The sequence below is a fragment of the Panthera leo genome, chromosome F2 (assembly GCF_018350215.1).
Source record: "Panthera leo isolate Ple1 chromosome F2, P.leo_Ple1_pat1.1, whole genome shotgun sequence".
In the NCBI taxonomy this organism is placed as follows: domain Eukaryota; kingdom Metazoa; phylum Chordata; class Mammalia; order Carnivora; family Felidae; genus Panthera; species Panthera leo.
In genome coordinates, this window is record NC_056695.1 from 63,633,021 (window position 1) to 63,656,497 (window position 23,477).

General features: G+C 37.9%; 1 protein-coding gene across 6 annotated transcripts in view; it reads left to right on the forward strand.

The window, feature by feature from the left end:
- COL14A1 (collagen type XIV alpha 1 chain) overlaps positions 1-23,477 on the forward strand; it is a 211,852-nt gene that overhangs the window by 43,329 nt on the left and 145,046 nt on the right. For all 6 annotated transcript variants that reach the window (XM_042923826.1, XM_042923825.1, XM_042923829.1 and 3 more), the window contains 6 exons: positions 9,412-9,567; positions 10,403-10,522; positions 11,612-11,776; positions 14,784-14,945; positions 21,585-21,736; positions 23,137-23,266. In XM_042923826.1, coding sequence (XP_042779760.1) covers positions 9,412-9,567; positions 10,403-10,522; positions 11,612-11,776; positions 14,784-14,945; positions 21,585-21,736; positions 23,137-23,266 — 885 coding nt within the window. The remainder of the gene's footprint in view (positions 1-9,411; positions 9,568-10,402; positions 10,523-11,611; positions 11,777-14,783; positions 14,946-21,584; positions 21,737-23,136; positions 23,267-23,477) is intronic.

Below are 23,477 nucleotides of genomic sequence, written 5' to 3' on the forward strand. Positions count from 1 at the left end.
TCCTTTGTCCTCCCTTCCTTTCCCCCTTCCTTCCTTGCAAATACTTCTCTTCTGTGAAAGGAGTTGCATAGCACAATGGCTAAGTGGTTCAGCCCTTGGAGTCGGTCCTGGATTTGAATTTCAGCTTTTCCAGCTGCTCAGTGTGTGATGATGGGCAAATTATTTAACTTTTCTAAGTTTCTAACCTTTCTTTTTCAATGGAGTGAGAACACCTGCCTTGTAGTATGAATATCAGGCTTAAATGGAAAAGACACAAACAAAGCATCTGATGAAAGGGGTCACTAAGTGGCAAGTCTTTTTATTATTGTAAAAAAAGGAAACCATGACAACTGTTTGCCTCAGTCAATAAATAAATAACTATATATATTTAAGTTTAATAACTAAATAACTATATATCTATATCAATGCCTATTGAGATCTATATCTCTCTCTCCCTCTTTATCTCTATAGATAAATAGATGGATAGATAGATAGATATAAAGATATATTTATATCTATATATCTCCTTATATTTATTATAAGGAGTTGGTTCACATGATTAGGGCGGCTGAGAAGTCCCTAGGTCTGCAGTCAGCAAGCTGGAGACACAGGAGAGCTGATAATGTAGGTTTCAGTAGGGAAACTGTTAGGCTCCAGGTCCCAAAAGAGCCAGGGTTGCAGTTTGAGTCCACCCCATTCCCTTTCCCTTAGTGTTCTGTTCTGTTCAGGTCTTCAGTGCATTGGATGAGGACCACCCACATTGGGGAGGGCAAGGTACTTTACGCAGGCTGTAGATTCAGATGGTAATCTCATCCTGAAACACCCTTACAGACATACTCGGAATGACATTCGGTTCCATTCAACCAAATGTCTGGGCACCCTGCGGACCCATCAGGCTGGCCCATAAAATTAACCATTCCACTAAATAACAGACTTCTAGGAAGTAAGAAGTTCCGCAAACAAATAATAAAAACAGAATAAAGGAAGAGAATGATGGAGGGGTGCTGTCGTAGATAGGGCAGATATTTGTCAGGGATGCTCTGAAAGGTAAGCCTCTGCCAAGACTGGACTATATGAGTGCTAAGCTCACTCTGATTAATGTGAGCAAACACAGCTGACAGGAGGCTTCTGTTGCTCACCTGCTAGAGGGACCACTTGTAACATTAATGTGACAGGTAACCAGTGGCCATCCATGTTGCCTTAGGTGAGCACATTTTCTCTGGCGGTGGTAGCATGGACCAAACCTTTGGAAGACCTGGAAGCCAGCCCTGGCTGTGCAGAAACCACTGATTCATTCACTTGTCTCTCTGAACCTCAATTTCTCTTCTGAAAAATGAGGATGACAATGGCACCCCCAAGAATATTGCCAGAATCAGAATGTGCCTATGTACTGAAAAGCCCTTTTTAGAACCATTGGTAAAATAATGTTAACTCTTAAAAAAAAAATCTTCAGTGATGCAGCTGAAGCCAGTCTTGGAAATGAGCTCTTGGTTTGGAAATCTGAACTTAACCTCATGAGAGACTAAAGTGAAAAATTGTTCTGTGACCACAGTTTTCCTTCGGATGTCTTGGTTAATGAATGGCCTAGCTACGTATTTTGCTAGTGGCAGAGAAAAAATAATTTGAAGCCACTAAATGAATCTGAATCTGACCAGTTGTAGTGAAAATCATCATGAGAGTTTTTTGAGTGCATATTCAAATAATATGAGTAAAAATAGTACATGCTTTCCTTTCATTCGGCCTCCAGCATTGGAAAAATAGCAAGTCAGACAAACCTGATACAATATCCCTGATCCCTAAGTAACTTTCCCAGCGTGATAGAGCACCAGGGTGGGAGGAGAGACCACGTTTGGGCTGTCGTCATTCATTTTTTTCTAGTGCTTTGCCAGAGGTATAAATTATGTGAGAAGAGGTATTCCTTTTTAACAACACAATTCAATGTAGTTCCCATTCACGGATGTACTTCATGCCAAAAGCGGAGCCAGACAAAGGAGATGGAAAGATAAGATGCAAATTTCTCATCTCTCAATGAGTTCAGTCACATCAGAGAGGCAGAAATGGAGACAAATCGTATTAGTCCAGCACTGTGAATACAGCAAAGCATGTGCAGATGCAGAGACAGTGAAGAGGGGCAGATAATGAGTCCTATCTGAGGACTGTTGGAAAAGCTGCATGAAGTAGCGAAGTGTGACCTGGGTTTTGAAGGATGAATAGGAGTTTATCTGGCAGAAAAAGGCAGTTTCTGTCAATTCTCTCTTTTTTATTTTCATTAACTATGGTGGTGAATACTTTTATCCGTAAATACATTGTACCTATTTCTATATAAACCATACTTAGGTCACTAATTTGAATGTTATTAGAACAAAAAGAATAATATGATATAAAAGGAAGAGTTTTAACTTGTAATTTCCTGTCATTTTAACCAGAGTAGTACCTCCCCCCCCCACACATACACAACTCTCTTTATATCATTCTGTTTATTTTGTTGTTGTTTTATTTTGTTTTTATAAGTAGGTGCCACACCCAGTGCAGAGCTTGGTGTGGGACTTGAACTCACAACCCTGAAATCAAGACCTGAGCTGAGATCAAGAGTCAGATGCTTAACTGACTGAGCCACTCAGGTGCCCCCTGATTCTGTTTATTTTTATAAAGCACTTTAAAAAAAATCTGAATTCGGGGTGCCTGGGTGGCTCAGTCGGTTAGGTGTCTGACTTTGGCTCAGGTTGTGATCTCATGGTCCATGAGTTCAAGCCCCGCATCGGGCTCTATGCTGACAGCTGAGAACCTGGGGCCTGCTTCGGATTCTGTGTCTCCCTCTCTCTATGCCCCTCCCCTGCTCATGCTCTGTTTGTCTCTCTCTCTCTCTCTCTCTCTCTCTCTCTCTCTCTCTCTCAAAAATAAAGATTTTTAAAAATCTGAATTTATGTTATCTTGTTAGATTTTTTTCCCCTCACTGAGAAATTAAGCAGCTGGAAGGCAAGAACATTGTATGTTCCTGGTTTCCCAGAACAGCCCCTGATATGTAGTAAATATTAAATACATTTTTAATAAGTAAATACATTTTATCCAGAAAATTAGTCTCATAATACCAAATAAATAAACAAGTTTAGACTAGACTGATTTATACTAATTCAGAGTTGTTGGGGGTTTTTTTGTGATCCACTGAAAAGCTTTTATTAAGCACTCTGGGGCAGTGGTGGAGGGGGGAGGTTCAGTTCTGCACCTTGTCTGGAGCGGCTGGCCTGGAGCACAGCCCCTGCGGACAGGTAGGGGTGCTTGAATTAACTTTGATTTTCAACACAGAGTTCTACCATGATGTCAGTAGCACAGTAAAATTGGTATAAAATTATTGTTAGAGACACTTTTCAAAAGGGGTGTTTAGGTCCTAAGTGCATGTACAGTTGGAAGGGCAAAAGTTTTGGAGGGACAATTGGAAATGTTTGCAAATGGCACATACTAGCTGTGGATGTCACAGCAGAGGGAAGTTCTGTGGGGACACTGCTCCATTTTGGAGACTTTTTCCCCTACTTTCTAAATTTATATAATGTTGAGTACCTCACAGAAGTCTGTATAGCCCTGTGGCTAAAAGCTTAGATTTTATAATTTTTTTAATGTTTGTTCATTTATTTTCAGAGAGACAGAATGCGAGTGGGGGGAGGAGCAGAGAGAGAGGGAGAGAGAGAATCCTAAGCAGGCTCCACACTGTCAGCGGAGAGCCTGATGTGGGGTTTGGACCCACGAACTGTGAGATCATGACCTGAGCTGAAATCAAGAGTTGGATGCTTAACCGACTGAGCCACCTGGGTGCCCCTAAGAGCTTAGATTTTAAAGACATGTTACTAGGGTTTGCCACTCCTTCACTGTGTGACCTCCCCTGAGAAAATCACTCAGCCGTGTGTATCGTACTTTTCGTCCTGGAGTGGGACTGAGAATAATTGTATGTGTCTCATAGAGCTGTTATGACGTACATCACTAGACAAGCATAGAGGGCTTAACGTTTAGTATTGTGATGTACCTGTCGGATAGGGAGTTGTCATTTTCTCCTGGGGCCCTTGTCATGCACATCCAGAAGCTGTAGGACCTAAAGGGAATTGCTCCTTTGGATGCTGTGACCTCAGTGTTATGTTTGTGACCTAGTACATATATTGGCTGCTTTCCTTTTTTTTCTTTTTTCTATGTTTATTTATTTACGGAAAGGGAGAGAGAGAGAGGGAGAGAGAGAGAGGGAGGGAACAAGTAGGGGAGGGACAGAAAGAGGGAGAGAGAGAATCCTGAGCAGGCTTTGGGCTCTCAGGACAAAGCCTGATCAGGGCTCCAACTTTGAAATGTGAGACCATGACCTCAGCAGAAACCGAGTTGGTGGCTTAACCCACTGAGCCACCCAGGCACCCCTGGGTGCTTTCCTTTGATTGCAGTTAGCTGCTTGTTTGTTTGTTTTTCTTTTTTCTGTTTACACTCCCTGCATTTTCAGAATTGCATTTAGACAAAGACCATGTTAAGCCAAGAGCGGAATTAAAATACATTCAAGAAGCCATTTTCCCTGCCCCTTTTCTTTACTTTAAATACAGTGTAAATTTAAATACTTTAAATGAGAGCAAAAAGGATTTATTTTACTAAAACAATTAATTACAGAATAATGTTTTAACAATAAAATGATATGTACTTACCTCTTTTAAATGCTGTTTTAAATTACATTTGACTGCAGAGTTGTACACAATATTTACCTGGGCTCCCAGGTGTGTCTGGTTTTCCACCACTTGATTCCTTAACACATTTTAAGATGCTTAATTTTTGTGTTTTTTTTCTGATTGGTCTCTCTCCATTTGAGAATGCTGACATCGGTCACATAGTTTCCAGTGGAAGGAGATATCGTTTGTCATCAGTGCTGAATCTGGGCTGTTATTTTTTATTTTTTATTAAAAAAAATTTGTTTTTAACGTTTATTTATTTTTGAGACAGAGAGAGACAGAGCATGAATGGGGGAGGGTCAGAGAGAGGGAGACACAGAGTCCAAAACAGGCTCCCGGCTGTGAGCTGTCAGCACAGAGCCCGACGCGGGGCTCGAACTCACGGACCATGAGATCATGACCTGAGCCAAAGTCGGCCGCTTAACCGACTGAGCCACCCAGGCGCCCCTGGGCTGTTATTTTTAATAAGATTTGAACATATTCAAAATTTAATAAAATTTGAATATAGTTTTTAAAAGATTCACTGCAACAGCTGGAGTTATGTTTGAGATGTGTGATTATTTTTAAAAACATTTTTTCAGTTATCCATTTATTTATTTTGAGAGAGACAGAGACAGTGTGAGTGGGGAAGAGGCAGAGAGAGGGAGACAGAGAATCCCAAGCAGGCTCTGCACTGTCAGCACAGAGCCCAATGCCAAACTGTGGGGCGCCTGGGTGGCTCAGTCGGTTGAGCTTCCAACTCTTGATTTCAGCTCAGGTCATGATCTCACAGTTCGTGAGTTTGAGCCCCACATTGAGCTCTGTGCTAAGAACACAGAGCTTGCTTCAGATTCTCTCTCTCCCTCTTCATCCCTTCCCTGTTTGCATGTTCTCTGTCTCTCAAAATAAGCAAACTGAAAAAAAACTAAGAAAAAATAAAAGAAACTGCCAAACTGTTTTCAGAATCGTTATAACATTTTATATTCCCATGGCACAATGTATGTGATCAGTTTCTACACATCCTTGTCAGCATTTATTATTATCACTGTGTTTTATTTTAGCCATTTGATAGGTATGCATAGTGAAATCTCATTGTGGTTTTAATTTGCATTTCCCTGATGGCTGACGATGTTGAATATCTTTTCATGTCCTTACTTGCCATCAGTATATTCTCTTTGGTGAAATATCTGTTCAAGTATTTTACCAATATTTTGATTGGATTGCTTGGTTGTATTTACTAGTGCGTTTTGAGAGTTCTTTATGTATTCTAGAAACTAATCCTTTGTCAGGTGTGGTTTGCAAATATTTTCTCTGTAGTTTCTCTTTTACTCTTATTTCCATGGGCTTTCACAGAGTACAAATATTTTATTTTGATGAAGTCAAATTTATTGACTTTTCTTTTTATGGATTTGTACTTTTGGTATCAACTCTAAACATTCTTTTTGTTTGTTTGTTCTTAATGTATTTATTGTCAAGTTGGCTTCCATACAACACCCAGTGCTCATCCCAACAAGTGCCCTCCTCAATGCCCATCACCCACTTCCCCTCTCCCCTGCCCCCCATCGACCCTCAGTTTGTTCTTTGTATTTAAGAGTCTCTTAACTCTAAGAATTCTTTATCTTGCTCTACATTCTATTTTGTTCCTAAGTTCTGTAATTTTTACTTTTTACATTTAAGTTGATAATCTACTTTGAATTTTGATGTAAGTTATGAAGTTTAGGTTAAGTTTTATCTCTCTATCTATCTATCTATCTATCCATCCATCTTTCTATCTATCATTTATCTGTCATTTGTCTATCATCATCATCTATCTGTTGCATGGATGTCCAATCACTTGAGCACCATCTGTTGAAGTAGTTTTGCACATTTGTATAAAATCATATTTAGATTTAAAATCATAGAGTTGAGCATGTGTGTATGAGTCTATTTTTGGCTTTTCTGTCCATTTCATTGACATATGTGTCTATCCCTCTCAAATATCACATGTACTGATTACTATAGCTGTATAGACAATAGGCTCAATATCTGGTAAAATGGTTTCTTCCACTCTCTTCTTCATGATTGTTTCAGCTATTCTAGGGTCTATGACTTCCCATATAAATTTTAGAATAAGCTTGTCTATTTCTAAAACAAACAAACAAAACTTTTCTGCGATTTTGGTAGGAATCACATTAAGCCTGTAGATCAATTTGAGGATAATTGACATCTCTACTATGTTCAGTTTTTCAGTCCATGAACATGGTAAACCTCTTCATTTATTTATATCTTCTTTTATTTCTCCTATCAATAGTATAATTTTCAGCACACATATTTTGCAAATGCTTTATGTGCAAATATTTCATTATCTGTGGAGAAATTCTAAATGGTATTTAATTTATTATTTTTTCCCACTGAATGAGCACAAATTATATCCCATTGTGATCTTGATTTTTTAATTACTGTGATCATTAATGTAGTTAAATATTTTCTTCATTCATTTATTATTCATATGTATTTCTTATTCTCTATTCTTATTGTCTATTCATGATTTATTTGTTCTCAGTACTGATTCTTTTCCAGTTTCCTATACTGTACTTGTCTACTCCCAGTTGTAACTTGTCTTTTTATTTTCTTTAAGGTGTTTTTGATGAACCACTTTAAAAATTTTAATATCATTAAATTTATCAATCTTATAACGTATAGTCAATTAATTTTTTTGCTTGCTTTGGATCCATATAGAATTTATATCTCCAGGTCAAAATGACTTGAATGAGCTAAATAAATAGAAAATTTTTATTGGAAATAATTGTAAAATAGAAAATACCAGTTTTCATCATCCTCTTCTAAATGAGCAGGGGGAAATTGTTCCTTTTTAAGAAAGACCCTATATACAATGTACCTAAATAATTAATTAAAAAGTAAAACAGTATCCACCAATAGTTTTGGAAATTAAAGAAAAGAACTCTCCATTTGAAGTTCCCCCATAAAAGCTGAGAGAAAGAGATTCTTAAAACTTCAAAAGATTTTAATTTTCCTTGATTATTTCCAATAACTAAATTAATTTTTATTCCATGACTTCTGGCAATACTACTATATTTCAGTGTAGTAGCTTTGTATTTGGTTATTAAGGAAGGGAGATTTGGTGCCCCAAAATGTAATATATAAACTTTGGATTGAGCTGTTCTGTCGAGCTTTCATAATGAGTATCTGATTATTTCATTGGCAAATACATTTTTTTTCCCTTCTGGTAAAAGGATCTAGGTATTCCATGCATATTTATGTCTGGGGGGAAAAGAAAAACAAGATTTTTTTTTTTAGCATAATGTAGCCTGGTAGGCTTAGGGACATATATTGAATTGCCTACTCCAACCATATAGGTTGATTATGTTTCCTCTGGGGGAAAATATATTCAATTTATTCATAATCACTTCTGTGTTTTGGTTTTCATTATATGAATGTATTTCAAATATTGTTTTATTGTCATTTTAATGTTAGATTACAAACAAAATAGGGATTTGCTGGACAATTTCAAGAAGTTGACATGGTCACAAAGAAACATGCACCCACTATTCGTGATTGCCAGTCTTTTTTTATTAAAAAAAAAAAATTTTTTTTTAATGTTTATTTATTTTTGAGACAGAGAGAGACAGAGCATGAACGGGGGAGGGTCAGAGAGAGAGGGAGACACAGAATCAGAAATGGGCTCCAGGCTCTGAGCTGTCAGCACAGAGCCTGACGCGGGGCTCGAACTCACAGACCGCAAGATCATGACCCGGGCAGAAGTCGGCCGCCCAACCGACTGAGCCACCCAGGTGCCCCCGTGATTGCCAGTCTTAATATGAACATTGAGCAAAGTTATGCAGCCCATTTGAAAGCACAAACTAGGGTATGAGTCAATGCCACTGAAGGTACTACCAATACTGAAAAACTCTAAGGGTTCTGAAATACACTGAAGATACGTTAGTATCTTGGCTCTGTGTGCCGGTTAAGTGGTGGTTTTCACCTAGTCAAGCACAGACCACCCTCCATCAGACAGCTCTTGCTTTGTCGCAAGGATCACTGCCAGCTGAGAGTTTCCCTGAGTGTAAAGCTCAGAGTGTAGCCGCAGGGCATCCTTTCCTGGCTCCTTATTCTAAAGCCTGATTGAGCTATTTAAAAAGATAAATTACGAAGTGATGTTTAGGGACAAAACCTTACTGTTACATAGAGACAATATGCGAAAGAATTTGAATTTGGGTAAACTCCTGGGCCCTTTCCCAATTTTCTTCTTCCACAAACCCTCCCTGTGTATCTTTCTTAGATTAAACGCATGGCTGCGACTTTTCCGTGGACTCAGGAAGCCCGTGTTTCTCTTCTATCACTTCCGCCAGCACACTTATCAGCCCAGGAGAGTCGCCTCTCTGCTTTCTGGCCATCTTCCCATCTGTGCTGACTCTCCCACACTGGTTGCTAAGACCTTTCCTGGAAAGAATCTACAGGCTAAAACCCAAATCTGGATGATTTTTCACAGACAGTACTTTCTAAAATACACAGAAGTCTTGAGTTGCCAGGACGGTGTGAACCTGCCAGTGTTTTGCTAACTATTTCCAGAACATTGGCCCTGCTGCCAGCTGTAACCACAAGTTTTCCTAGTAAGAATGCATTTAAGGGAAGAGTTGTAAAAACATGGTTGCTTTCATAGGAACTTTATTGTGTTCTTAGCACTAAGTTATCTGAAAGGTGTAAAATAGAATCACTCTTTTCAAAGTTCCAGCAGTGATATACTTCTCTGGTTTGTGCTGTGCAGAAGTGAAGTTTTTCTGTGAAACGCCAGCTATCGCTGACATTGTAATCCTGGTTGATGGTTCCTGGAGCATTGGAAGATTCAACTTCAGACTGGTTCGGCTTTTCTTGGAGAACCTGGTTACAGCATTCAATGTGGGCTCAGAGAAGACACGGATTGGTATATGTTCCATTATTAGCAGAATAATGTGTAAATCTGCTAGGAAGCGTCATAAGAGATTTCAAAAATTTTTTACAGAGCGGCTTCCAGAATTCCAGGATCAACTATCATGATATTCCCAAGAGCGCAAGTTTGGATCAATAAATATTTATTCCCACTAATTTATGCTGAATGATGCTGTCATTCAGTTAATCATTAAACACATTTTAATTTCCTAAAAAGTCAAAGTCTTCTCTGCCTAATAATAATAACTTTTAAAGTTGCAGCTGGTTTAAGAACTTATCAGGTATAGGCTTTCTTTTTATTTAAAAGAATCAGCTGAATCCAGTGGAATTTTGAACTAAGAAAATTGGAAATTGGAAATAGTCTTATAGTACAAACTAATCTTTGCCAAGTTAATTCCAGCCAAGATAAAAAAAAAACACAAAAAATGTTATGAATCTTTGAGCAATATGTCTACTTTATCATATACAGTCTTATAGTTCCACTTTTAAATAGCCATTAAGGAAAGCCACTCCTTTGAGAATAAAAATGAACCAATAAATCTAGACCGTTTATCTACAAATACAATCAGATTTGTTTTTTAAATACCAAGTGCCTAATTAGGTGCTCACTTCTAAATGGCTAGAAAATATGTGCATTCCTTCTGCCCCAAGATATGTCCAAACTAATTCCTTAAATTGATGCCAAGAATTCTCTTTGAAAATACATAGTGAGGCAGAGCAAAAAATTGTTATAAAGATCAGCCCCTTTATTATGCTAGTTTCACGAACAGTCCACTAGATCTTTGAATAACTCATCATTTCTGGGTGGGCTTTCTCATCTTTTTTACCAGGTCTTGCACAGTATAGTGGTGACCCCAGAATAGAATGGCACCTGAATGCCTTTAGCACAAAAGATGAGGTCATCGAAGCTGTCCGGAATCTACCATACAAGGGAGGAAATACATTAACAGGTATGTTCTGTTCAGTTCATGTTTTAGCAACATACCTTGCCAAAGATTAGTTTCATTATTTCTTTCTGCCACTTTGTAAGGCTTGGCATAGTGCTTCTAAATCAAACTAAAATCTAAACTTCTTAAATGGCTCTTTTCTCAAACTCAGCATTAAGAATTAAAACCCAGACACCCCATTATTTATGCTGTATGAATATAATATCCCCAGAATGGTTTGGCTGGGTCAGAAGGAGACAGAATGATCCTGAAGGCTGACAGTCTTTGCCAGCTGTTCTAGCTTTTGCCATTCATTCGCTTCTTTTCACCTGTTTTCTCCTCCTTCATTTAAACAAAAACAAATTTCTACCTTATTTTCAAGGAAGGTATTTTCTTTGGCCTTGTTTTGCCATAAGTAGTTATCATAAAAATATTTGTGAGTCTTTGGCTCACTGGTATTTTTGATAAAAAAGGAGTGTAAGAATATTGAGATTATAATTATTCCAGCCACAGAGGTTGTCACAGGTTTTAACCTTGGTACACGCTATTTTCTTCTATAGATGCACAACGTACATGATTGTTTTAAACAGTATTGATGCTGTCAGTGGCTTTTAAGTAAACTGTTGAAATCTTGATAATTTCTTTGCCAATTTGAGGCATAATCTTTTTGTTAATACAACAGAAAACTTTATTAAACATAAATCTTATAACAATATTGCAGTATTTCTTTTTTTTTTCTGGACAAAAAGTGTCCCACTCAAAAGTCAGGAATTCAATGATCATTTTGGATCTGTCCCCACTATTCCTAAAACAAGAGAGAAAGAGAATCTTTGGTTCTTCAGCCCAACGTGTATTGGCCATGAATTGAATATTCTTTATAAATGCTAGTTACTGAAATGATGGAGTATTCAGTTATTTGTCTTACCTCTATTCTGGTGTTATATTTTTCATGAGATCTGTTGAGTAAAGAGTCATTGTAAACGGGAAGATGAAAGTTCATATCTAGTAAAATATTCTTGTAGCTCAATAAGTTATTCATCTTATTGTTATATTTTGCAGAATTGGAAGGCTTTTTATTAGAGATGGTTGGTGTGTGTTTATTTTTTCCCCCAGGTCTTGCTTTGAACTACATTTTTGAGAACAGCTTTAAACCAGAAGCAGGAGCAAGGACTGGAGTGTCCAAAATTGGCATTTTAATCACAGATGGCAAATCCCAAGATGACATTATCCCACCATCCAGAAACCTTCGTGAATCTGGTGTAGAACTGTTTGCCATAGGTATGTGCTATTCATGGTCCTGTTTCCACCATGGCCACAGACACACAACCACTTAAAACAATATATAATGCAAAGTGCACTTCACTGAAAGCCAGAAGACCTGGCTAGTTTCTACTCCTGGCTCTAGGGGGAGCCAGTCTTGTGATCTGAGCCCAGTTTGATTCCGTGTAAGATGGAAGGGGTGGGAACTTTCATGTGCCCTGCAGTGCGAGGCTCTCTGGGTGAGATACCGTCGATACAGTGTTGTGAAAAGCAGAAAGTGGAAGGCGAAAGTTAGGCACATGTTTGTTAGCTTTTCGTTAGTGACGGCTTTACCTTTAATACCACTTGATGCAGGTCTTTTCTCTGGTAGTATAGGGAGAAACCAGTTCACTGTTTTCGCGGAATTAAAGTCCCACAGCTCTTTAGAAAGCAGGAAGTTCTAGCTATGCAGTATTATTTCTTTATAAGGTATCATTCTCATGGAAAAGGAGACGTATGGCACACATTCAGAATAACTGCAAAACATTTAGATGATGTCACTGCTCTTGATTAAAATGTTTACGTTCTCTTTGGCAGCAAAAAGGTCTTTTACTAAGTAGAGACCAAGCAAAACAAAACAAAATAAAATACAGTAAAATAAGGCAAAACAAAATCCCCAAACAGGCAATGATTCCTCTGACCCATTCCTAGATTTTCTACTGGAAATGTGGTTTAAAGAGTGTTCCATTCAAGAAGTTTGTGTATCAGCCATTGTGGTGGGTGCTGGGGCGCAGAGATGAGCCGCACAAAATCCTTACGAGACAAATTCCTTCCAAGTCATCATGACCTTTTCATCTCTTTTCCAAGCTGTTTGCAACAACTAGTTTGGAAAGGTGAGAGAGAGAAGAGATTTGGGGCTATCTTCCCCAGAATATACATGTTGTTGTTGTCAGGGTTTTTTCCTAGAATATTCTTTTTCTTTCCTTTTTTTTTTTCTTTTGAGAGAGAGGGAGACAGAGAATGTGCACACATGCATGAGCGAGCAAGGCCAGAGACAGGGAGAGAGAGAATCCCAAGCAGACTCCATGCTGTCAGCACAGAGCCCTACATGGGGTTCAAGCTCATGAAGGAACTGTGAGATTGTGACCTGAGCCTGACACCAAGAGTCAGATACTTAACCACTGAGCCACCCAGGCGCCCCTCCCTAAAATATTCTTATATAAATACAAACTTGTTGGTTTTACCTAAATGCCATCAAAAGCATTATTGACATGAAGCTCATTGTCTCTTCATGCACTCAGTGTTATTTTGTTCCTGTGGACACAGATCCAACTGTACAGTTTTTAAACATTTTTGTTAATTTTTTTTAATGCTTCTTATTTTTGAGAGAGAGGGGTGGGGAGGGGCAGAGAGAGGGGGAAAGAGAGAATCCCAAGCAGGCCCCACACTGTCAGTGCAGAGCCTGACATGGGGCTCGAACCCACAAACTGTGAGATCATGACCTGAGCTGAAACCAAGAATCAGACGCTTAATACGCTGAGCCACCCAGGTACCCCAGCTATACATTTTAGAAGCTTTTGTTGAAGTCCTTCAGGCAAGAAACATCAGAGAAATTTACTTAATTTTTATTTTTTATTTTATCCTTTTGTCCAACAGAGGAAATCCTTTTGGATGACCAACTAATGCGGTTAATTTATGTGTTTAGTCTCCATCCTGTTGTCTTATTGATAATGAATGCATGAGTTTTTGAACAAAACTTTCAGTGACCTCATACAGATGTGATTTGGGCTTTTTCTCTGGAAATTACCTGGAAATCATTAGTATTTATTATCTTATAACCCCCTGAAGCAAATAGCTTGGAGACAGCCAGCACTTTGTCACTTAATATGCCGAGGTTGGAGAATAAATTTCATGGTACAGCCAGGCATCTAAGAAGTAATTCATGCTGCCCTAGGTAATCTCTCTTCCTTGCTTTCACAGTACCTTTTTTTTAAAGAAAGTACACTTAGATGATTACAATGACAGGGATTTATAAAGAAAGGCTCCTTGTTTGCTGAAGACTGGTGAAGAGAAATCTGCCTCCACACCCATAAAACCCAACCCTGTGCCCACCTTTTCTATTTATGCTTCCACTTACTCATTTTAATGTGTCGTCTTCTGAAAAGCAGCATGAGAAAGTGGTTACAGGCACATGACTTTGGATCTAGACTACCTGGGAATCCCAACTGTCCACTGACTGGTGTGTTTCCTTGAGCAAGCTAATTAACCCCTCTGGGCGTCAGTTTACTGATTCATACAATGGGAGAAACAATAGTGCCAGACTCCTAGGGTTGGTTGTGGGGATTAACTATGTTCATGTAAATGAAACACTGCAGTTCCCAGGATAGAGCAGGTACACTCGAAGTGTTAGCATCCGCTGCTAAGAAAGACTGGAAAAGTTGCGTGGGGGCTGAGGATTTTCTGTCCCCCTCTGTTCCCTGCTGCATTCTAAACACCCAGCACTGGGCTTGACTTGTAGCAATGGAATTTCACAAACACTGTGGGAGAACCAGAGCTTCCCTGTTTGCATTTGCAAAATTGTAGTGGTTTCTAGTCAGCCAGTTGTACTTAAATATGTTAAAAAATTGTTTTGCCCCCAAGCTTTCCCTTGATGCTATATAATAATACTATAAATAATCAGAACAGTTCCTTTATATATATAATTTTTATTCCAATAGTAGCTCTCAATTTAAGTAAACTTACCTTATAGAAATTTAAACCTGAGGTTTTGATAGTTCAGAAAGCTGGCTTAATTACTGTTGCTTTGGCAATATTCATGCAAGACAAATGTTAATTTCACTAATACATCTTCTTGCTAAGACATACCGAACAAAATTAGGATATAATCATTTAAAAGAGATTCTGAAGGTGACTTTTACAAAACACTCTAACATAAGATGCACCTCTTTAAAGTAGCAGATGCTTTGATTGCAGGTGGGGGGCACTGATGGTTGGTGTTTCAAATGGGGCATGAATGTCACGACCCTCCCTGTTGTTCTCCACACAGGGGTGAAAAACGCAGATGAGAATGAACTGCGGGAGATTGCCTCTGAACCAGACAGCACTCACGTGTACAATGTCGCTGAATTTGACCTGATGCACACAGTTGTGGAGAGCCTGACGAGGACAGTCTGCTCCCGGGTAGAAGAACAGGACAGGGAGATCAAAGGTAAAACAAGGAACAGAGGGCGGTCATTCTGTGCATGTGGATATTACCCTGTGCAAAAGTCTATCATGGATTATGAAAATTCTTACCATTTTTTTATGTTGACTTTCTAAAAGAGTCCTTTATTCCCCTAAGACGTGAATCATCAGAGTAGAAAAGGGAATATACTGACATCCCACTGAGAGAGGAATAGTTTAACCACTAGATAATTTTCTCCATGGTGTTGCATTTAGACCATCATGTTTGTTTGCTTTTTTTAACTAAGCTTTGGGTTTTGAGATAATTGTACATTTATATAAAGTTTTAAGAAAGAATGTAGAGAGAGATCACGTATACTTTACCATTTCCCCTTATGGTAACGTAACAAAAGTACAATACAATATCCCAGTCAGGATACTAGCATTGATAGCCACAACACAGAACATTTCCATCACCATGGAGATCGTTCCTGTTGTCCTTTTATGGCCACATTCACTTATCCCTCCCCACAACCTCTCCCTCACCCCTGACAACCACTAATCGGTTCTCCATCTCTAAATGTTTTCCATTTTGAAATTACGTAAATGGAGTTATGCGGTATATAATCTTTGGGGACTGGCTTTTTTCCTTCAGGATAATTCCTGGCCATTCATCTTGCTTGTTGCATGTATCAGTAGCTCTTTCCTTTTTACTGTTGTGTCATATTCCAGGGTACAGATGGACCACAGTCTGTTTAACCATAAACACATTGAAAGACATCTGAGTGGTCTCTATTTTTGGCTGTTAGAAACAGAGCTGCTATGCACATTCATGTATAGGTTCTTGTATGAACATAAGTTTTCTTTTCTGTGGGATAGTGCCCAGGACTGCATTTGCTGCACCATATTGTAAAACCATGTTTAGTTTAGCTTAGTTTTAGTTAAGAAACTGTCAAACTATTTTCCAGAGTGGCCGCAGCATTCTACATTCTCACCAGCAATATATGAGTGATTATGTTTCTGTGCATTGTCACCAATATTTGCTGTTGTTACTATATTTTATTTTGGGCATTCTGATAGGTGTGTAGTGATATTTCACTGTGGTTTTCACTTGCATTCCCCTGATGACTAATGAAGTTGGACATCTTTCCACATGCTTATTTTGCATCTGTATTTGCTCTTTGCTTGTTCATGTCTTTTGCCCATTTTCTAGTTAGACGTGTGAGTGTGTCTAGTTTTCAACTGTTGAGTTTTGAGAATTCTTCATTTATATTTTAGGTACTTATCCTTTGTTAGATATGTGGTTTGTTAACTATTTTCCCCCAATCTGTAGCTTGTCCTTTCATCCTTTTAACAAGTATTTTGCAGAGCAAAAGTTTTAAATTTTAATGACATCCAGTTCATCAATTTTTCATTTTATGGTTATTGCTTTTGGTATCAAGCCTAAGGATTCTTGGCCATAAATCATAAAAATTCCCCTTTGTATTTTTATTCTAAAAGTTTAATGTTTTACATTTAAGTCCATGGTCTGAGTTAAATTTTGTAAAATATTTGAAGTTTAGTTCAAGGCTTTTTTTTTTTTTTTTTTTTTTTTCCTATCAACGTGCAATTACTCCAGCACTACTTACTGAAAATGCTCCGTTTCTGTGCTGAATTGCTTTATACCTTTGTCAAGTATCAGTTAGGCAGATCTGTGTGGGTTATATCTGGGTTTTTTAATCTGCTCATTTGAATCTATGAGTCTAACCCTTTTCTAATATCATACAATCTTGATTTACTGGAGCTCCAGAAGTCTTGAGATTGAACAGACTGTGTTCTCCCTCTCGATTCTTCTGTTTCAAAATTGTTTTCACTGTTTTACTTTCTTTACCTTTCTATATAAGTGTGAGAAGAATCTTTTTTTTTAAATTAAAAACATTTTTTTACTGCTTATTTATTTTTGAGAGACAGAGACACGGTGTGAGTGGGGGAGGGGCAGAGAGAGAGAGAGAGAGAGAGAGAGGGAGACACAGAATCTGAAGCATGCTTCAGGCCCTGAGCTGTCAGCACAGAGCCCGAGGCAGGGCTTGAACCCACCAATGGTGAGATCATGACCTGAGCCAAAGTCAGAGATTTAATCAACTGAGCCACCCAGGTGCTCCAAATGTGAGAAAAATCTTTATCCTACAAAAAATCTTGTTGGGATTTTGTTTGGAATTGCATTAAATCAATTCTCAATTATCAAATATTAATATGAGAAGAATTGACATCCTTCCTGTGTTGATTCTTCCAGTCCTCAAAATTGGTAAGTCCTTCCATTTGTTTAGATGTTCTTTGATTTCTTCATCAGCATTTTGTAATTCTCAGAATACAGGTTCTATACAGATTTTGGTCTATGTACATCTAAGTGTTTCAGTTTATTTTGAGTGATTTTTATTGTATTTTATTTTTTAATTTGGTATCCACATGTTCATTGCCAGTATATACAGATCCAATTATATTTTTGTATGTTTATTTTGTATCCTATGACCTTGTTATTTGAACGTGCTAATTAATCCTAGGTTTTTTTTTTCCTCTAGATTTTCAGGAATTGTCTATTTAGGAAATAAATCATACCCTTCACAAATAGGGATAGTTTTATTTCTGTGGTTTTTATCTCTGTGTTTTTTATTTTCTTGCCTTATTTCACTGGCTAAAATTTCTAGCACTGTGATGACTAGGAGTGATGAGATGAACATCCTTGCCTTATTCCTCATCCTGGGAGGAGAATTTCTGCTTTTCAAGGAATTAGTTTATTCCGTAGAATTTGTAGAATATAGGTGTGGAGGGTTATTCATAGTATTCCCTTATTATTTATGTCTGGAGGGTCTATAGTTTTTCCCCCAATATAGGTCATTTTGGTGTTCTCTCTCTCACTCATTTTTTCCTTTTTCAGGCTTGCTAGAGGTTTGTTCTTAAATAAAAAAAACAAAAACTTTTCAGAGAACTGGCTCTTGGTTTCATTGATTTTCTCTGTTTTTCTTCTGTTTTTAATTTCATTGATCTCTTCTCTTATTTTTCTTATTTTCTTTCTTTTACTGGTTTTGAGTTCATCTTGCTCATACTTTTCTAGATCATTGAGGTGAGAACTTAAACTACTGATTTGAGATGTTTCCTCTTTTCTAATGTAATTACTTACATGTGATAATTTTCCTTCTCAGCACTGCTTTAGAAGAGCTCTGCAAATTTCAATATTTTGTATTTTCATTTTCATTCATTTCAAAATATTTTTTTATCTTCTTTGACATGTCCTCTCTGACTCATTGATTATTTAGAAGTGGTTGTTTATAGTTTCACAGTGCTTGCATGTTTTTCTATTACCTGTCTGTGATTAGTTTCTAGTTTGATTTCATTGTCATCAGAGAACATTCTCTGTGTGATTTTTACTGTTTTAAATTTTCTGATGTGTGTTTTATGGCCTAGAATGTGGTTTATCTTGGTACATGCTCTGTGGGTGCATGAAAAGGGTGTGTATTCTGCTGTTGTCATGTACAATGTTCTATGAGTTTTGACTGGATCCCGTTGGTTGATGGTCTTTTTGAGTTCTATATCCTTGTTAATTTTTCTGTCTAGTCATCTTATCAATGGTTGAGGGAGAGATGTTGAAGTCTCCCTCTATAATTATGGATTTGTCTATTTCTTCTTTCAGTTCTATGGGTTTTACTTTATATATATTGCAGCTTGTTGTTTGGTGCACACATATTTAGGATGCTATGTTTTCTTGGTGGATTAGCCATTTATCATTATGTAATGTCCCTCTTGCCTTTACTAATTTTCTTTGTTATGAAGTCTGATATTAATATATTTGTCTGATATTAATATAGCCATGCCTATTTCCTTATGATTAATGTTTACATGATACAACTTTTAAAATCCGTTTATGTTCAACCTACCTATATCATATTTGAAGTGAATTTCATGTAGACATATGGTCATATGTTTTAATCCACTCTGATAACCTTTTCCTTTTAATTGGTATGTTTAGACAGTTTCCATTAATGTAATTACTGATATATTTGGGTTTAGGCCTGATATTTATTTGTTGGGTTTTTTTTTCTTATTTTTTCTCTCTGGTTTTCATTTCTCTGTGCTCCTTATCTTTTTTTCCCTGTGGGTTTCTTATAGTTCTTAGAACTCTGTTTTTGTGTATTCATAGTGTTTTTTTTTTTTTTCTGGAATTTCTTCGTATGGCTTTTTTAGTGGTTGTTCTAGGTATAATGTTATATATACATATAAATTATTCCAGTCTGCCTGTGTTGACATTTGGCATTTTGAGTGAGGTGTAGTTATTACCTCTTTTCAAGTTCCTTTATCACACCTGTGTATAATATAATTGGCTTAAATGTTTCCTCTCTATATCTTCAGAACTGCATCAGAAAATATTGTAATTCTTTAACTATAAAACATAACTTAGGAAACTCAAAAAGAGAAGTAAAGTATATTTATCCATATTTTTATGCCCTCATTCTTTCTTCCTTTCTGTGGTGGCAGGATTCTTTCTTTTCATTATTGGGTTGTTTTTTTTTTTCTATTTAAAGAACTTCCTTTAACTCATTCTTTTAGGATAGGTCTGTTGGTGGAAAATCCTCTGATTATTAATTTTATTTCATCTGAGAATGCGTTGATTTTCTCTTCATCCTTGAAAGCTATGTGTGCTAGATATAAAGTTTGGGATGGACAGCTCTTTTGTTTTAATACTTGAACAATGTGCCACTTCCTTCTGGCCTGCATGGTTTCTGATGAGGAATCTGCTGTGACTAGAATTTCCCACCACCATAGATAAGGTGTCATTTTGCCCCTGTGGCTCCTAAGATTTTTCTTTTGAGTTTAGTTTTCAGAAGTTTGGTTGTGGTATGCCTTGGTGTCAGTTTCAATGGTCCTTTTTTGGGGTACCCTTATTTCCTTGAATCTGTAGTTTATTTATTTATTTATTTTGCCAAATTTGGGAAATTTTCAGGCATTATTTCTTCAAGTACTGATTCACCGCTAGATGTCCTCTGACACCATCCCAGAGGGGACAGGGAGTGGTGTTTCAATACTAGTAGGTGGGGTTGGAAGTCCAGGCTCTTCATATGGTCTCCACTGATATCACAGATGGGGGTGTGGTGGAAAGATTTGTTACCACCTGTCAGGGGTGATTATCTCTCTTCCCTACTTGACCTTTTCTCACACGGCTCTGGCTGTGGGCTGGGAGGGGGAGAATGTTGGGGCATGCCATTACAGCCAAGAAAGTTGGAACTGTTGGCTACCCACTTAGTAGCCTTTGCTGACATGAATAGGGGTGGGGCTACAGGGTTTTTGTGTAGTATTTGTCGAGAATAGAACAGTTATTGCCTGAAGTTTTTCTGTCTTGGCAGGCTGACCCTTTTCTTGTCCTTTGGCTGGAGAGAGCAGGGTTTGTTGGGGCTTTTTTTTTTTTGGTCTGTATCTATTGGTGTTTCTAGGTTGCTGGATTCTTTAGTTCCATGTGTAGGACATATGAGGTGAAAGGAAAACTCAGGAACTCATCACTGTAGTATTCCTTGGGTCCTGCCATCCCTTATTTGCCATCCCCCATACAAGGTTGTGATCTGAGAAGAGGGTGATATCCATACCTCCTTTGAGAATTTGGTTTTATATCCTGCTTTCATTGTATCCAGGGTGTGGAATGATTCTATTTGGCTACATCTCTTCCATCATTCCTCTTTCCCTGGACCAGATCTCTTGGGACTAGGTTGGATAGCCAAGCGGTAGTTTCTTGAACACATTTTTCTGAGTATCTTAATGAGACTACTTTAGAGACCGACTTTTCCCACAAAAAAAAAAAAAAAAAAAACTGCATGTGGTTCTTGATAGAGCATATAATATAGTTCCTAACCACAGTTAAGTGTTCAAGTGTTCAATAACTATGGTTTCCTCCCCCCATCATTATTCTGGTTACTAAAGTCTCTAGATGGTAAGAAATCCTAAAGGTCAAGGACTTTTAAATTTACATGTCCCAAATCTTTTATAGAATCATTTGTTTTAACATGTATATAATACACACAAAATGCTAGTATAGTGTCTAGCTCATACTGAGCTATTCAGTATATGTTAGTTGCTTTTTCTTCTCTTTTTACTTTCAGATACTGATCATTTGTTGAATTGAAGTCTTCGGAAAAGACTGTACCCCTTGATGCTTAAAAATATAGACACTTAGGTCAAAAACTCAAGTACCAATCTCAGCTTTGATATTTACTAATTGTGAGAGTTGGTCATTATTTAACTTCATTGTACCTTGGTTTTCTCTGGTACCAAATGGAAACAATAATAGTAACTATTAGAGTTAAATAAAAGAATACTTCTAAAGAACTCAAGAGAGTACCTTTAGATACACACATGCTCAATCAATGTTGTGTTTTTTTTTTTTAATTGTTATATAGCAGAGTCTTTAAGAAAATATTTTGGAGTCAAGGCCTGGCTTATTTAAGTCCATATCCTCAGAACCTAGCATAGTGGTTGGTACATAACAGGCACTTAAATGTTTCAGTGTTTCAAATGTCAGAATGAATAATTGAATCAACTTGGCTAGAAATGAAATATTAGAGGTAGCATGAAACCAATAGGCATTTCTAACTAATGGGGTTTCCTGGGTACATAAGAAGTAACTTTGGGAAAGAGGTTCACTTTATGTGTTTCTCTACTCTAGCGTCAGCCCTTGCCACCATTGGGCCGCCTACACAGCTGATTACTTCTGAAGTCACTGCCAGGAGCTTTATGGTTAACTGGACTCATGCCCCAGGAAAAGTGGAAAAATACAGAGTCGTGTATTATCCTGCCAGGGGCGGAAAACCAGACGAGGTAATAAGGAGACGATATTTTCAAACCATTATTCTCATTCCCTCTAGTCTTCCACTGTAGTGAGGACAAGACAGAAATGCATATATGAGGAGATGATTCTGTCACAAACATTTAAAATTCTTTGGACTGAAGTACATTTGCATGTGTCCACTTTGTTCTCCCATCTCTCTGGTTATGGCATTTATACCTTCTCCTCCCACCTCTGTCAAATAACCCTCGGGGCTGGTCATGTGTTCATTTCTAACATGACTTATTTTGACTTTTCTTCTTTGTAAAATCAATACGTTCTAAAGCAGAAGGAATCAGTAGTTAATTATGTGGCCAGAGCCCCTTTTTGCTATTCATGTATTCTTTCTACTTTGGGAGTGGTCTGAACTTTCTGCCTTAATGAAGTATGTACGTTCCAAATTATGTGGTCATATCGTCCTCCAGGGTTTGGGATTTCCTAGACATTTGTGGAGAGATTAGTGCCATAGAGAAGCCACAGTAAAGTATCTGTAGCCAGCTTTTTTCATGGTTTGGCCATCACAGGGGAGAATACCTATTGCCAGATGACTGGGTCTTTCCCATTTCCTACCTTTGACACAGTAGTCACAGGGAATATGTTAAAATGTGATGAAATTTCCCTTTCTTTCTTTCTTTTTGAAGTGCTAACCTTAACCTTTTGTTGTTCCAACCTCCGATTGACCTCAACGTGTCTCACAATTTTTTATGTATTATGGCAGGATTTTTAATTTTTTTTTTGAATGTTAGAGAAGTAGATCTGGGAGATTTAAATCATCTGGACCCCCCCTCCCCAAAACAAAGTGCTTCCAGTGATCCTTTTTCATGACTACTAAATCACTTAAATGCTTCCCAAAACTCCATGGAAAAATATCACACGTCAACTGTTATAAGTAGAGGTGGTTAGGATAACAGTTAGCCAGGGAAAGACACTCTCCGTCGGGTATGGATTAATAAGGGACTTTTGGATATATTCCATGAAAGGTGCCTCGCTTCACATAGGAATTCAAGGAGAATTAACTGCCACAGTGCAGAAGAGGATGTGGCACAAGTAAGAAAATATTTAATGAGGGGCGCCTGGGTGGCTTAGTCAGTTAAGGGTCCAACTTCGGCTCAGGCCACGATATCGCAATTTGTGAGTTCGAGCCCCGCGTCAGGCTCTGTGCTGACAGCTCGGAATTTGGAGCCTGCCTTGGATTCTGTGTCTCCCTCTCTCTCTGCCCCTTGCCTGCTTGCACTCTGTCTCTCTCTGTCTCCAAAATAAATAAACCTTTAAAAAAATAAAAAAAAATTTAATGAAACATTCTTGCTAGAGATATTTTGCTGTTTGGTTTCAATTCTGCATGTCAATTCAATTCAATCTCATATTCTCATTCCTTGAACTGTTCTTTGATCAGGTGGTGGTGGATGGAAGCGTATCTTCTACAGTGTTGAAAAATTTAATGTCTTTAACTGAGTATCAGATAGCAGTCTTCGCAATATATGCTCACACGGCTAGTGAAGGCCTGCGGGGAACTGAAACCACACGTATGTATTGAACGTCTGCCTTTGTATGGCGTTGCTTCAGTGGCCTTTCCTAAACTGGAATTCCTCTCAGGTTGTCCTGATGGCCATCCTGAATCAAAGTCATAGAAAATAATAGCGGTGCCATACGTGGTATTGGCCCATCCTGTAATTGCACTTGGCAGGTGCTGCCTATTGAGAGGGGTGTCATAAAACTCGGGTATGTTTAGGTGGT